General features: G+C 40.6%; 1 protein-coding gene across 4 annotated transcripts in view; it reads left to right on the forward strand.

The window, feature by feature from the left end:
* Nucleotides 1–17328, forward strand: part of PLCE1 (phospholipase C, epsilon 1) — a 255192-nt gene that overhangs the window by 102710 nt on the left and 135154 nt on the right. For all 4 annotated transcript variants that reach the window (XM_005884057.2, XM_005884058.2, XM_014531564.1 and 1 more), the window contains exon 2: nucleotides 4127–4415. In XM_005884057.2, coding sequence (XP_005884119.1) covers nucleotides 4127–4415 — 289 coding nt within the window. The remainder of the gene's footprint in view (nucleotides 1–4126; nucleotides 4416–17328) is intronic.

Genomic DNA, 17328 nt, shown 5'->3' on the forward strand with positions numbered 1-17328 from the left:
GAGTTTACCACAGTCGTCATTGTCACCATCATCACAAAAACCAGTATTTGTTGAGTATTGACTAAGTGGCAGGTACTGTTCTAATCCTATTACATTTATCAAAGCTTTTAATTCTTACCACCGCCTTATGAGGCAGAGACGATTATATCCCCACATTGGAAAAAAGGAAACTGATGCACAGAATGGCAAAGTAAAGTGTCAAGGTCACACAGCTGGGAAGCAGGGGAGCTAGAATTCAAGACAGTGCCCCAGAGCCACACTCATAATGACTGATCTATACTTACCCCTTTTCCCACTCTATATATGTGGAATTTTTCATGTCTGCCTCTTTTTCTTAAAAAGTGGGTGATCTAATAAGTGGTTAGAGCCTGATTTTAATATGTTCCCTGAGCATTGTTATGTCTACCACAGTTCACCCACATTTCAGCATTTTTCCAACAAGCACCTTGAATTCAGCTCATCCAGTATTTGTGTAACTAGCATGCATCAGTCCAGATCTTTGTGGGACCTGCTGATCTTTTTCTGGTCTTTGTGATGGAAGCTCACAAAGTAAGTTCTTCATCTTAGAGTTCTTCATCTTTGATTTTGTCAGACAAGTTTGGAAACAAGTGGCTGATAGCAATACTGAATGGTTACTTAATATGTACATAGCATTTATATATGTTGGAGGTGAGCAGCAATGCTCCTTGAGAGTAGAGACCATAGCTTTCTCTCTGTATCCTTGGCAACTAGCCCAGGGAAGAACACACAGATGACATGATAGAGGAGCTCAGTGCATGTTTATTGTGTGTATCTACAGCCATGTCTATATCCCATGAAGGAAAGGGCCATAAACACATATGCTAATGGTGACCGGATATTGACCAGGTGTGATCACTAGAGAATGGTGGGAGCCTATTAGAGAACTCATGCCCTATGTAAGGTCTAGTCCTTCACACCACATGGGAATACTCAGTGTTGTCAGATTATTGCATTTATCAGAAAATGCTGTAACTTCCAATTTGTATGTAAACTGTCCTGATTTTAAAATAGTATGTCAGATGAAGCAGATCTTTTGGGTAAATCTGGCTCATGGCCAACCAAATTATGACCCCCAACATTAGGCACTTGTTGGCACTTCTCTATTGCATTACAACTGTCTTGAAGGCCCGTGGAGGAAGGGGAACCACAGAGTAAGGCAGAGACAGAACAATGAGATGACAATTGAGGCAGGATTTCAAGAACGTTAGGTAATTGTCTGTTTCAGAGAATCCACAAAGGTCAAGGAAATGAGAATAAGAAAAGGCCATTTGATTAGAGCAAATTATTTGGTACAACACTATATTCACAGAGTGTGTGCTCTTAAAAAAATTTCTGGTCAGATAACATGAGTATGAGTAATACTCAAACACTCAAACAAAATAAAATAGATATCTTCACTCTAAACCTTTTGTCTTTAATATTCTAATATGCAATGTAAATCTTCAAAAGGAGAATATTTACTAAGTTTTTCAAACTTACTTGATCAAGGAGTTTTTATTTCATGCAGTCACTCACGATCTCCTAATTTGAGGAAAACCTTTTGGGAAAGCTGGATAAGGAGCTGAATGAGACATTGGGAATCTCTGAAGGCCTGATGTGGAAACTGGAATGCATAACATAATGAGTAAGAGCATCTGAGTCAATGAAGGAGCTTGGCAAGAAGAAACTAGGTCTACTCATTAGTAACTAAGAACTGTAAGCATATTAATCTTGTAAAGTAAAACCTTTTTAGCATCATTTCTCTGCTAAAAACAAACAAGTAAACAAACAAACGAAAGTGATGAGTTTCTACCTCTGATGGCTTAAAGCTCTTTGTTTGACATTCAAGAATCTCCTTTATCAGACCAACTGGCCTTTCTAATTTCTCCTCTGCTCTAAATGCCCTGCTCTGCTTACTGTCTTAGTACACATACATTTTCTTCCACCCTTGCTTACCATGAGAGTTGCCTCCCCAAGCTGCTCCAGTTAGAGTTGTGCCTATTTTCCAAGGCACAGCTCAAATCTGTTTTACCTCTGAAGCCTTCTTTAGCCATCAGATCTCACTGTGGGTCCTTTCCCTGAACTTCAGAGCATTTACTTCTGAAGGATTTGTTTGAGACTTAGTGTGTTGGAGATTGCCTGTGTGATTTGGAGTTGAGAGGAGAAAAGCATGTTTTGAGCTCTGCAGCTCAAATAAGGTTAGGATGATATTATCCAGTGGCACAAGAGAGTAAGGGTATAACCCCATCACAATAAATTTCGTAGACTAAGCTCTGTTGTTACACAATCATCTGCTGTTCCCTGAGGATAGCGGAGTCCATTCTTTTCTTGCCTAGTAGTAATGGGCCCCATTCCTAGATACCAGGCTGAGCACTTTACATTGTTGTCTTGGTGAAACTCACAACATCCATAAGATGGGACCTTAGTATCCCCATTTTACAGAAGAGGAAACTGTCTCTAAACATTTAAGTCAGCTTGCTCATGCTCATGTCCAGCTCTCTAGCTGGTCAAGGTAGAATCAGGAGTACAACCCCATATACCTGATGCTAAAGCCGAGCTCTTTCTGTTCTAGCACACCACCTTCATGGCTGTACTGGCCACCAGAAATTTAATTGACAGAGAATTAAAGCCAAAGAATTCACACTTTGCCTTCAAGTGACAAGTATATACCAGTAGTCAGAGGAAAGCAGAATAGAAATGTAGTCAGGATCCGCAGTTTGAATAATTGGGGTGTTTTAGGTACATTCTAAAATCCTAAGGACCTAGCACAGCTTAACAATGATCCTCTTGAGGGCCAGTGCGTCCTGGTTAAGGTGAGATTTGGAGTGTGTAGCATCATGGGGGCACACACATGGCCTGGAGGGCATTGGAGGATCTTCTCTTCCCTGGACACTCATTGAAGTCACAGGACAGGGCGACTTCCGTTTCCACTCCACTATGAGCTCTTTTGTGTATCACTGGACTGTGAACTCTTTGAGGGGAGAAGCTATCTTATTAACCCAGGTCTGATACATATCTGTTATATAAACACATAATGATTATTTATTGATTTGATGCATAAATAATAAGACAACCATGACAAGGTGCTCAAGGTGGCATGATAAAAACAACAACACAATATAGTCTACCTTTATTCCACCATCAGAAAGTTGGATTAACTCCCATGTTATGTTTCTTCCTGTTGCTTATATACTACCTAGAAGTCTCTGGCTTCCCAGAGACCTTAACAAAACCCCAAACCTCCCTGTAATAATGTTAAACCTCATCATTTTCAGGCCTCATCTTCTAAGTTAGATTGTGAAATCTTGTAGTATATGAGGTCTGTGTTACTCTTTGCCCAGGCCCTACATCTTTCAATGCTATGCCTCACATAGAGCAGGACCTATATAAGTGCATGTTGAACAATTGCTTTGGCGTGGGTTGGAATTATGGTTGGGAACCCTGTCCTAATAGTTCAATCTCCTTGAGATAATTCTTGGTAAATTCAGGTTATAAAGGGAGAGGAAATCAGGATAGTGGCAGAGACAGAACAGGAAGAATGGGCATGATCTGTCAACTCACTGGATGTGGAAAATGAGGAAGTTTGAAAGAGGAAAAAGGATTCAAAGATTTTGATCCAAGCTGATGGACTGAAGGATTGTGACCAAGAGAGAAATATAGAATTGCTCCTTCCCCATGACCCTCTCATTCTTACTTCTGTTTGATTCCTCATGAATGTCAGGTTGCAATATTTCTTGGAGGCAGACAGACCTGAGACAGTCACTTAGGAGAGTCCAAAAGGACAAAAAGGAAAGGTCTGGCATCGTCCCTCTGCAGAAGAGCTTTGCTTTGCTGAGGAGGAGAAGAAATTTGAGCTGAATATATTTTTGGTTGGTACAACTTGTAAGCGCTCTGTTTGATAGCAGAGTTGTTTGAATGGCCTATTTCATAACTACACATAGCTTTCCCAAATAAATGGTGTCTGTAGAATGTTCAGGTTAATACATGAGTCCAGTGCTCAAAAGTGTTTGTGCTTAGAGCGACTGAACCTTCTTTCTTAATAAGTCATCTTGGCATTTTGTCAACAAGTTAATTTGCTTTTCTAAGAAACTAGATTAATACTTCCTGTACTTTGTGCTATTCACAGATCTACAATGCAGTGAGAAGGGGAGAAGAAACAGAAGATACAATTGGATCTCTTCTCCATTTCTTCACAAAGCTCCCAGCCTCTGAGACAGCCTATGAAAGGATTAATGTTGGTCCCTGCTTAAAGCAATGTGTCCGAGACACCGTATGTGAGTACCGTGCCACCCTCCAACGGACCTCCATATCTCAGTACATCACGGGTTCTCTCCTAGAAGCAACTACATCTTTAGGAGCAAGAAGTGGGCTTCTCAGTACTTTTGGAGGATCCACCGGACGAATGATGCTGAAAGGTATGTCTGAACTTTCACTTTTAACTTCTCATCTTTGAGTGCAAAAAAGAATCTAAGTTAACATTTATATATCTCCTGATCAGTTCACTTTAAACAACTTTACATAAAGGTAACTGCTTTAAGAGAATATAAAAAGTCATTCTTTTATCAAAATCAGTTGAAGTGTAAACATTCCAAATAATGAGCCTTAAGATTTTGATTTTTTTCAAAAGAATAAATGGTTAAAAAGCTATCTTTAATTTTTTTCAATTATTCAAACAGGTGATTTCTCCTAGTGCTACTCCATGACAGATGTCAATTACTGTGATAAGATGCTCATAAACAAGTGTGGTCACGGTGAAAATAGTGGTTGAGAACAGGAGGAAATATGCAATAGGAGGGACAAAAGTAGATTTACAGCTATGAGTACACAAAACACAGCGTTTATTCTTGTATTATTACTTATTAATTATGGTATTATTGTCCATATGAATAACTGTAAACCTACGTTTGCCTCACCCTGTAGTTTTCCCTACACAGAATCAGTAGGTTCGTGTTGACCGGAAAAGCTAAAGGCCATCTTCCAATGACTTCCATCTTAAAAGATGAGATAGTTAGGCATTCTCCTGAAAAACGAAAGCCATTGGAAGATCGGGTCCATCCACATCAGAACTTCTCAGCTGCTTCCCACGAGCAGCAGGCAGGCAGGTCAGAAATGTCAGAGCACTGCACAGCTGTCACAACCTGCTTGGCAGCCTTCCCTGGCAGGAAGCTGCCAACCAGACAGGGACCACATTGAGCAGCATTCCACTGACTGGGGCTGCCAGGAGCTTGATCTGACATCCGGCCATTTCTCTTCAGGAGAGCAACTCTTGTCCCTCCACAGCAATTCCCAGACCTGTGATTAGCAGGCCAGTGACCTTTCTCCAGCCTCCCTCACACCACCCTACACATATGCACACCCGGGCAGGCTAAGGAGGGGTATACAACTCCCTGTGTACCATGTGGGTGCCATGCTGATTTGTTTTCTGGAGTTACCTTAATTTTTGTGGATTGGTTATAAATGATGAATGAACAAAACAAAAGGTGTAGAAACACTGATTCATGAGACTAAAGGGACAAAACTTGATTTCATATATTTTTTTGAGCACCTACTAGGTGCTGGGTACTGGGTGCTGGGTGCTGGGTTCTGGGTAGGGAACAAAACATAGTTCCTACCCTCGTGGAGCTTACAGTCCCCAGGTGGTAAGCAGTACCCCGTGCACAGGATGCAAGATTTCTCCACTTTGATGTGGCTCCTGGTGACCGCCAGGCTTACATTCTCCATCAGTACTCTTCCTGGGAAGTTGGACTGAGATTGGCATGCGGAGTTGGCGTTGCTTCAGTGCCCGTGATATGTGATGACCTTATCCTTGAGTTAATCAACTGTGTTTATCAGATGCCCACTCTGTGCCCAGCAGTATGTAGTTGTTGGGGGAAATCCTAAGGAAGTTCAAGTCAGTTTACTTGCCTTTAAGTTGTTTATAATCCTAATGAGGAGGCCAGTTTTGCATGCATGAGACTGCAGAGTTGAGTGCCAGATAAATGTGGAAGTGGCTCTAAATGTTCAGAGTTTAGAGAGGGAGTTAATATTCTGTGATAAATGGCTTGGCCCGAAACGTGAGGCCTCAAACAAACAAATGAGAGACAACAAAAGCCACTTTCTTTCGTGTCCATTAATTGCAAAGGGATACATCTCCAAGACCAAGGCAAGCTGCCTCGTCTTACACAGGCCTTTGGGGAGGAAAAAAAGGAGGCTGCTGGTTAATGTGGCTATTGCCCTGATAGTAACTTGATCTCAATTGCTATTTGCATTTCCCTGTTCAGATCAGAACTTCATAGACCAACAGTCCCAGCTCTGGAACTCTTTGGACCCTCAGCTAATGTATTATCTCCAAACTGGTGTTTTATGCAAGGGTTGCGAGTTTCCGTTTTGCAGTTCTATAATGATTTCTGATATCCCTCTGTAAGTAGCTTCTACTGAATAATACAATTAGCTGGTTAGCCTCTGCTCCAGGCATATTTCTGCAGCTCTGGCTTGTTCTCTTGGAAACCTTTTTTAACTTCAGTGCCCTCGCCATGAGGTTTTCAAAGTCTGTCATAAGCCATAGTGAAACATATGTTTCTTCAACATGCAGTGGAAGAAAATGCATCCGAAATTATATGGGTGGTTGAAGTCATGGAGCGTTTGTAGAATCTATAGGTTTAGCATATTCACTAGTTGGGTCTTGAACTCTGGCAGGGGATCTGGACGACATGCTGGCTGCTATGACTTGATTGTCTGCTGCTTTTATTGTTCACTGTGTGACCTGTGGCATTGAGTTGGCCAACAGCTTTCAGCTATGTATCGCTAATGAAATCTATGGGAAGTGTATAACACACACTCAACCCCCAGTTTATAAATGGCTTAAATACCAGCAGTTCAATTCTCAGGAGCTGTGTGGAACCTAGAACACTTTCCCAGAGAACAGTATTAAATATTGTGATTTGGTTCACAGACTCTAGTTCTCAAACACCTCTTTAACATGTAACACAGTTGAAATCTACTCACTTCCCGTGGGATAAAGAGAAAAATACAATTTTTAGAATACTGAGAATCAGCCTCTAAGAAAAAAGCAATAAGTGAGTTAAAAGACATTTCTTGTTGAACAGAAATAATTTTAACTAAGATGAGTAGAAAGTTAAATTCAAACTTTTATGGAGATTTTGAAAAGAACTTGGGCCATTTCAGAGATTTTAGATGTTGGCAGCTGTAGTTCTTTTGTATGGTTAATTACACACAGAAACTCATACCTCTATGAAAGAACCAGGAAATTATCCCAGTCACCTTTTAAAAAAATTTTTCGTTGTCATTTTCTTTTTTTAAATAAGAGGTTTATAAATGGAATGAAGAAGGGAAGAGAGGGGGCAGGGCGGGGTTTAAAATTTTTTCCCAGAAGGAAAGAGTAAGGAAAATGGTGAAAAAGAATGACCTCTTTTATGAGAGAGATCATGTTTGATTAATTAGATGGAGTTTGGGAAGGTAGAGAAAAAGAAGAGGAAAAGACAAATACTTGATGATTCCATTTCTATGAGGTACTCAGAATAGTCAAAATCATAGAGACAAAATAAAAAAGGTGGTTGACATGGGCTGGTGGGGGAGGGCAATGAGGAGTTAGTATTTAATGAGTACAGAGTTTCCATTTTCAAGATGAAAAGAGTTCTGGAGATGAATGGTGGTAATGGTTGCACAACAGTACGAATGTACTTAATACCACTGAACTGTACACTTAAGAATGGTTAAGATGCTAAATTTTATGTTATATGTACTTTAGCACACAAAAAAAAATCTAAAATTTTAAAAAGGAGGAGGAACATGTTACATAGGTGTTTGGTCTCAGGTCTATAAAGATATTAGGAAGAATCGAGGTTGTGAAAAAGAAATATGAAGAAATATCTTCTCATGTAACCTCCAGATGGCTCAAGTCAATGTGTCTTCTGCAAGTGAGTATGATTACAGATGAGGGTTGGAGTAGCCTACAGTAGGTGAGAATAGGAGAAGGAAATGTCTAACCAGTTGTTCATTATTCACAAGTCAAGAATTGGTAACTCAGGGATTGATTGGCCAGAGTTCTACAGCCTTGCAGCTTGACTGCAATTGACAGGATTCTTCTGTTGACTCTTTAACATCTCCATAAGCTTGCACACCTCCAGTGGTACCGGTGGCACTAGAAAGACAGCCAATAATCAGTAGACAGCATTCCTGGTTTTATGCCATTAGGGCCACCAAGGATGGTCTGTCTACTAAGTTCAAAGTTTGCCAAATAATGAGAAAGGTTTTCTGATATGAAGCATTGATCAGCAAGGGTGTGTCCCTGATTACATGGATGTGCTTTCTCAAAATGGAAAATGGAGAGCTCACATCATTCTGGAAGGGACCTTCCACTAGTTTAATACAATTAAGGTCTTTCTACTTTCTGTCTAGGTCCCCTTCTCCCCATTAACCAATGCTAGACTCTCAGGACCAACTCTGTTTAGCAGTGGCAGTCAAAAGAATTACTGACGTCAATAGTCAGGAAGAGGTTTTCTAAATCTATCATCTGCCTTTGTTTCTTTTTTCTTTTTCCAATGTAATACCTACTGAAAATTACAAAAACAAGATAAATTCAAAAGGGAGATAAAAGAGTGAGATAATTGATAGTAATGTAAAGCACTTAATAGCAAAATTATAAAAATTAGTAGTAATAAGGAAGAGAATTTTCAATATAAGGTAGCTAAGTGTTTTCAAATGTGTATGTTATACTAATCAATATAATAAATATAGTACATTCAACTCAGTTTTTTCTTCTCAAATTGTTGCTAAGTAAGTTTATGAATTAAAAGGTCAAATATTTATGTATAACCAGGACAGAGCTTAGTTATCTCTATTTAAATTATGTAGCAGAAAAGAAAATGCCACTGTTCATTTTTAAGCAGTTTGAGTGCATATATGTGTAAACATAGAATAGCTATATTAAAATTATTGGCCATATATAGACTGTAAGTAGAATATCAATATGAAAACAAAAGTAACCTACATATTTAATATTCTAATTTGAAAATAGGGAGTATTTTGTTTCTTATAGAAAGATCTGCCCTGGCCAATGTGGCTCAATTGGTTGGAGCACTGTCCTGCACACCAAGAGGTGATTTCCGGTCAGGGCACAGGCCTAGGTTGCAGGTTTGATTCCCAGTCAGGGGGCGGGTAAGGAGGGCAGCCAATCAATGTTTCTCTTTCACATCCATCTTTCTCTTTCTCTCTGTCTCTCCCCCCTTACTCTCTCTAAAATCAATTTAAAGATGAAAAAAAGAAAAAGAAAAGATTTTTCTGAAAATGTTTAACTTATTTTATTTGTGTCTTTTTCTAAAGTTAATACCTCTAAGTATAAAAACAATGTCGTAATAGGAATATACACACACATTTGAACTATGTGACTATACCTCATAAATAATTTCATTTATAAAGACTGTCTTAGTTGACTTCTTCATAATAAAAAAAAAATTACCCTTTACATGCCTACTAGGCAGGGAAAGGTATATGCATAGTTCTGATTCCAAGATTTAAGTTTATTTAAAGAAATTCTCCAACTTTTTGACCTTGAAAATATTTTCTTCATGGTTAAAAGTATGTATTAATGTAATTTGGGGTATGTTTCTGTCCCAGTTAATAAACTAAAAAGTATGCATCCACTGCCCTCTATGGCTTAGTGCTATGTCAACTTTCAGAAGAATGCAAAAGATCACATCTGGAAGTCTTCAACTTGTAAAATAACATTTCTCACCCAGGAGAAAATGTAATATTGGGTTTCAAGGCTACTGAGGTAGCCCTTACTACTCCCAAGAGATTCATAAAGTGATGGGCTATTCAGTTGATGGGGGAGATTGTAGCTCATGGGGCCAGGAAGTTTGGAGGGCACAGGACAAAAGCTCTCTGCCTTGGGACCACAGGTGGTCAGGTGTCATCCAGGAACATAATTCCATGCCCAGGGGTGACTCTACACCCCTGCTTATAACCAGGGGAGCATCTCTAAAACACCAGTGGAGAGCAAACTCACCTAACTCAAATATGATTGGGGACGTGATGCTTCCTAAGTCAAAATAATTACATATATTTGTGGGCAGGTGGAGAGAAGGTCAAGCAGAGGAATTAAATAGTTTTAAAATTTTCTCAAGATGACTTACCATTTCTATTATGAAATTTTAAACTCATTTGAAAATTAGACATATAAGAATGTAGGGGTTAGATAGAATTATAGCAATGCTTTTTTAACATTTTTAGTTCTTGCTGAGTGCCAGGTCTTGCTCTAAATGCTTTGCATGTGTAATTTCATTGCAAACCATTCAATGGTCCAATGAGGGTGGTGCTGTTTACTAATGAGGAAATTGAGGCCCACAGACATTACAAAACTTGCCCAAGGGTGCATAGGTAGTCAGTGATAGAGCAGTCTGTTGAGTGCTTACTCAACATATAAAGGGCAATATACCAAGCCCTTTATCTGCATGATTTTATTAGGTCCTCTTTGTTGGGTGACTTGTGTCCCCCAAAAGAGAAATGTTGAAATCCTAATCCAGTACCTATGATGTGACCTTATTTGGGAATAAGATCTTTGCAGATGTAATCAAGTTAAGATAACCTCATTTTCAGTTGGAATGGGTCCTAAACCCAGTGACCGGTTTTCCTTAGTAGAAGGAGAAAAGAGACATAGAAACGGAGCCTTGTGATAGAGGAGGTAGAGATTGGGGTGTTGCAGCTGCAAGCCAAGGAATGTCAAGGACTGCTGGCCACCACTGGAAGGTAGGAAGAGGCAAGGAAAGATTCTAAACATAGCCCTGCCAACACCTTAATTTTTTACTTCTGTGAGAGAATAAAGTTCTGTTGTTTCATACCATCCTAGTAGTGGTAATTTGTTACAGCAGTACTAGGGAACTAAGACTGTCCTTTGGACAACAATCCTGTGAGAAAGAAATAAGTGATAGCACTTATTTGAATGAGATAATTTTAGAAACAAAGAAATAAAACACTGATTGACACTGTGGATTGTACTAACATATGAAACTCAAACAAAATGAAAATACAGATACATTCAGGGAGTTTCCCAGGCACCTGCTGCCTCAGGGAATCCATATCCCCCCTAACTATAGCAGCCCATCCACTCCTCTCTCACTGCCCCATGATAATCTTCTCTCTGCAGTGGATCCCAGCTGGGCTTTGTGAAGAGTCATCTGATGTGTTAGAATAGAGATCTGGAGTGTTGACTGATAAGGGAAATTCCCCTGGGAGGGCAGGGGCTGGTGGTAACTGGCAGAGGGAATGGAGCTTCCAGATGCAAAGACAGGAAAAGACATGTGTTCAGGGAATGGCTGGTCTACCAGGCTGTTCTTACCAAAGCTTGGGGAGTACAGATGGTAAGTAGGGAGGCATGGGGTGAGGGGAGGAGATAGGTCTTCAGGGGATGTATTTCATGAAAAGGAGCTTGGATTTTACCGTGTAAGTAACTCGAGGCACTGAAGGGTCTAAGGAAAGATGTGATTTGATCAGATTAGGTTTTTAGAAAGATCCATTTGGCTGCAGCGTGGGGTGAGGCTCCGAAGAGTGTCATCCTTAGCCCACCTGCATCAGAATTAAACCAGCAGGAGTGTCCAAAATATAGCTTCTGGGCTTCACCCCCAAGCCTACTGAATTTGAGTCTCTGATACTTCAGGTGAGTGATTGCTGTGGAAGGTGGGTGGAGGTAAAGGGCAGTGAGAACTGGAGGTATTTAGGAAGCTGTTGCTAAGGCAGTGTTCCTGGTAGTGTGTTGCTGGCACATTTAGTAATTGGTAAAAATTACAATAAAGGTTCTCCTCCCCGCTCTCTGCAAGCTGGTGCAGCCACATACCCACACAGATCATTTAGTGCCCAGCACCTGGGCTGGACTTCAGACCTCTGCTCCACTCCAGGGAGCACCTTTGTGCAATGCACAAAACGTTCACTGTACCAGAACATCTTGGGAAGCAGCAGAGAAGTGTACGTAAGAGGTAGAATTGATAGAATGTAGAGATCGAATGGGATAAAAGGAACTGAGTCTAAGATGACTGCTAATTTTATTTTTTAAAATAATTTCTAGTCCTTTGAATTTGTTGTTAATGATTAAAAATTATTAATAGGATTCTTGGATCCTTTACCCATCCCCCCTTCCCCACCTCCATCACTTCAAGAAATCAAGAAGTTAAGGGTTTATTAAATCCTAGTTATTGAATTCAGAAAAGTGACTGGTAAGGATAGAAACCCCAGACAGTCACTTAGGGTTCCCATATTTGAGCTGGTCATAAAAATGTCAAGTTCTAGTTACAGAAACTTGGAATGGGCCATATTCCAGAAATTTATTTGCAAGATAACTACCTGAAACTTTATACTCAGAGAAACAACAGTGAAGTCTGAGTTTTCTAAAATCATTGAAGAGCCTGGATAAATGTGAACACCTATTTCACTAAGGGAAATGAGTCCTCACCTGTATTAGAAACAACTGTTTTTTTGTACTTCTTTGCTGATATCATCCTTCTTTCCTCCAGAGTAGAAAAGATGCTAAGTACTTATTTCCAGGATTGGAAAAATCTATAATTGATACAAAATTTAGTGTTTAAGTTAAAATTTGTACATTTTTATGAAGCTGCATTAGTCATTACAATAAAACTAAGTGAGATTTTTTTAGTACATGTAACTAATCCTTTTGAGCATTTCTAAATTGTTTATCCTTTCAAAGAACAAAAACTCATTTAAATGAACTATGAAAATTCTTGTCCATGGGAACATTTATAGAACATAATGGAACATGCTTATAATTTATTTATAATAACATGTGAGTCAGTAGCAAATATTTAAGAGGAAAAACGAGATCTCAAGATGGTGTGATTCACTATTTAAACTTCTGTTGAAATTGAGTGCTAAAACCAAGAAGTCATTAAGAAATTAGTGGTACAGTTAAAGTAGTAAGAGGACATTTTTAAGAGTGGTTTGTTTTTAATGGACTGAATTCCATTTGACCATCTTCAGGAATGTTTAAAGTGGTTTGCCAACTGGTAATACATAAATTTGGTATTTTGAATCTTTTAACTCTGTATTTCATTATGACTACAAACTTTTTTAAAAATGTTATTCTATAATATTAATCCCAGAAGTGATTCTATGAAGATCTGAACAGATGTGTGACCCTTCTGAGGCTTTCCCTATCAATTTTAGTCACCAAAAACACCCTTGGTAACGATGGAGGGTATTTTACCCCTGTTATACCAGGGTCACATTTTTGCATTAATAAGCAGACTCATCTAAAATCCATATCACAGATTGTTGTGGATGAACTGGGAACACGGAGGGGAACTGATAGTGCAAAAAGTTTCAGAGACCTGGCAACTCGCAAGGTCTAGGGTTATAGACTGCCAAGCCTAGAACCAAAGCCTTTAACTGGGCTTGATCAGCTAGTAGGGGCAAAACCAGCATTTCATCCCAAGCCTGTTCAATTCCCAAACCCAAGTTCTTAACCACTAGGAAACACTCCAGTATTACCATCCACTCAGGTCTCAGCCTCTGTATGCATGTGCGGTTGCGTGACAAGTACAACGTGGAACCCCCAATTTAAATGCAGGTCCATCTGACTATAAAGTTGATCATTTCCTATATCCCTGCTGCCTCCTTGACCTCTGAGGACTTCGGGGATCTCTCAAGCATTCTTTAATATGGGCACCTCTGAGGGTAGATGGAGGGGTCTTCCCATCTACAGCTGAATAATCATAGCACATAAGCAACCACATGGGAGAAGGGATTCCTATAGCTAATGGATCAAGCAAATGTACTCCTCTCTACAAAAACAGGGAGGGGAGAGGGCTCAGAAAATATTTGTTGAGTGAATGAATGGATAAATGAGCACATGCACACACCGCTAGGCTACCACACAGATACCTGTTCTAAAACCAGGAAGGAACATTTGAAGCCATCAGATTTGATCTGTGAGCATCACCAACATCAAAAGTTAATTTACCAGAAGTGACTATTTTTCAAACATCATTTACAAAAATGATTTGGGCTGATCCCAGCCCTGACCAGTGTGTGGCCAAAGGTAGATGGTAGAAAATAGACCATCTGAGAGCCATATAAAGCACATTTAAACTTTTGATCTTCATTGGCCTCAGTATGGAAGTCCTGCGCAGTCGGGAGGTACTAACTGGCCCACCATGAGATGGGCAGCCATGGAATCTTTTTCTCTCTGGTCTGTTTCTGTGGATGCCCAATGTGCCTGGTGCAGTTGGCAAGTGGTCCTGAGGGTCGTATCTCTGCAAAGTGGTCTCATACTGTTGTTGAAAAAAGAGAAAAAGGAAAAAGGGTGTAGGCAGCCTCAGTCTCTGCATAGTCCTGCTTTTGAGGGTCTGGAGTATCTTTCCTGAGCAAAGGGGTGAGGGCACCTCCACTCTCCAGGCCTCAAGCCAGGAGAGGACTCCCCATTTCCTTTATATCTTTGGGGAAAGCCCTCCTCCCTATGGTTATCATACCCCAGCCCAGCACACCAAGAAGAGGCCACTGGTGGTGGAAATTCATATACTTTATAAATATTTATTCAATACCTACACTGCTAAGGCACCCAAAAATAGAACAGACATTGTCCCCACCTACATGGAGCTTAAAGACCAGTAGGAAATCAAGTAATTACAAAACAAATGACAAATTGTTACCACGATATGTACTACAAGGGAGAGGACGTGGCTGCATGAGACCCTCTAAAAGGGGATTTGACCCAGGCAGAGAAGAGCTTCCTTGAGGCTTGATGTTTCAGCTCAGGACTAAGGTTCCAATGGATATTAACTAACAGAACTGAGTGATTGGCAGTGTGTTCTAGACAGAAGTAATTGTATGTGCAAAGGCCCAGTGGCAGAAGGGATAATGGCAAGTTTGAGGTTTGGATGGAGAGTGGGGAGATATAGGGTTCATCAGTAAAATCTGGAGAAGTCAGAATGACAAAGGTGAACAGCTATGGGGTGCTCATTGTGTGCCCGGCATCACGACAAGTGTTTTTTAAAGTCTTATATAATGTTTAAGTGCCATTCTTACATGTGAAGAAACTAAGGCACATAAAGCCAAAAAAAAAAAAAAAAGTTTGCCAGATAATACAGGCTCTTGTTAAGAGCCCTTGTCTGCATCCCTAAGAGCAATGGGAAGCCATCAGAGGGTTTTAAGCAGAAATTATACAACAAGATTTATGTTTCAAAAGGATGATTCTAATAAAAATAAGCTAGAGATGCCCCCACATGCACAGCCCCTCCCAGCCCCCTTTGTACCAAAAATAAAAATATACTCAAAATAAAAGTATATCCGAAATAAAAATGTTTACATTTAAAACTTTCATGGATACCGAATCTGAAAATAAATGATTATTCCAAAATAGAGACCTAGTATTAGCAGAAGTTGTTCTGAGGAAGTGGGGAAAGGAGGAATGGCCTAGTCACCCAGGTCTTTCTGCTCTCTGGGAACTGTGTTCCACAGTTTAGAAGAGACTTGTGGCATGAGCTAGAGAGGGGGATTGATGACATCCATCTCCAGGCCACTATTCACTGTCCCCACCCTCGACAAACTCACTGCGTACTATGAGTCTAGCAGTTCCGTGCTTATACCAGGCAAGCAAAGACTTTCATGAGCCAAATCCAGGACAAGGGAGTTTTTCTTTGACAGTTGTAGTATTTTTTTAAATTGGGAAATTTTGTATAAAAATGTAGAGTTTTGACTTACCTGGAAACCCTGGGTCACTGTCCTCCCTTAGCCCCATGGGCTGGCCCTGACCCACCCACCACTCGCAGATAAGACACACCAGCTCCCTACTCCTCCCCTGATACACCTGGCCCCACCTCTCCACTCTGGTCTCATTTTCTTACCTGCCTGGCCCTAGGCGTCTGTATTTGGGACCCCTGGGTTGTATTCCAAGATTCACACATGCTGTCGGTAAGTTAAGAGTTAGGAGGCTGGGCTGGAAGTTGGGACAAAGGGTAGAAGGGCTCTGAACACACAAGGGGCACCTTTGAACCACCTTCTGGGGTCTTGTTCTAGGCAGGGAAAGCCTGTGAGATAACATGTCAGCCTGGGAATGAGTGCCTGGGAAACAAAGAGAAAATGGTTCTCAGCAACCACCCCAATGGTGGAGACAGTGAGACATATGGTTATTTTGGTAGTTGTGGTTACAATTTGTAGAGAATGAGGTGAAATTTAGACCTAAAGCATTAGAGAGCCATCACAGTCTCTTAAGCAGGTTGAATTGTAGGACTATCAGACCAACAGCGGCACGTTAGGGTCAAGAACCTGGAGGTGAGGACATCCTCTGTAGGAAGGAGCGTGGTAATGACCAACCTGAATGATTATTCCTGGATTAGAAATGGTGTGCTCAAAATAAAGGGCTAGAAGCCAGTGTGAGCCCATTTAGTTTTCATTGGCACAGAGTAGTGGTTACAGGAAAAAGACTAGTCTTGAAAATTTAGCCCCACCAGGAGAAAAATGAAATGTAGTAAAAGTTACAGTTGGTTAAGAATGGAGGCATTTTTACTATGACACAGCACCATTGTGAAAATCTCCACACTCCTGCCAAGGGGTAGATGCTGCTCAACTTCTCCCAGAGTCAGGGCATTGAGTGCTCTTGGCACCGTCGGCTCAGCACAGGGGCCAGGAGCAGGGCCTCCTCAGGCCTCCATAAAGCATAGATCTTGCCCAAATGTGGAAAACCTTTAGGGATGTGAAAACCATTAGGGATCCGTAGCCCTGATTTGAACCAAGCAGAATAAACAAACCCCTGCCCAAACTGGAATTCGCTGGACGCCTGTCAGAGTTATCCACGGGGAAAGGCTGGAGGCCTCAAGGGTCTTTGAGTAGGTCCATGTCTTGTTTGAGCTGCTTCTCTCTTGATTGCATGTGTTTCGGCCTTCGTCCTTTTTTGAAGTCTCTTAACGTTTCTGTTAAAAACGCGCCAACGGATTGCATTCTGAACCTGTAACATATGCAGTACTTTTTTTCTTCTGCTAATGGGATACTAAAGCCCAAGTTAGATCTTCTGGAAGTGTGCTACATATTCAGGAACTGGTTGGAAAAGCTCCAGAGAGCATTCACATTTTCCATATACAGGGTCTTGGTAAGTTCCCAACCTTCATTTCTATTTTCAATATCCTTTGTCACTCTTTCCGGCCTAATAGTTTAGTTATATGCATGTCTGTGCATAGCGCAGCATAACTTTCTGTCTCTCTCCCCATAACAGTTAACTTTCATTTTTTTATCGCATTTAAAAAGAAAGTAGGGCCCTAGCCGGTTTAACTCACTGGATAGAGCGTTGGCCTGGGGACTGAAGAGTCCCGGGTTCGATTCCGGTCAAGG

This window comes from Myotis brandtii, unplaced genomic scaffold (assembly GCF_000412655.1).
Source record: "Myotis brandtii unplaced genomic scaffold, ASM41265v1 scaffold810, whole genome shotgun sequence".
Taxonomy (NCBI): Eukaryota; Metazoa; Chordata; class Mammalia; order Chiroptera; family Vespertilionidae; genus Myotis; species Myotis brandtii.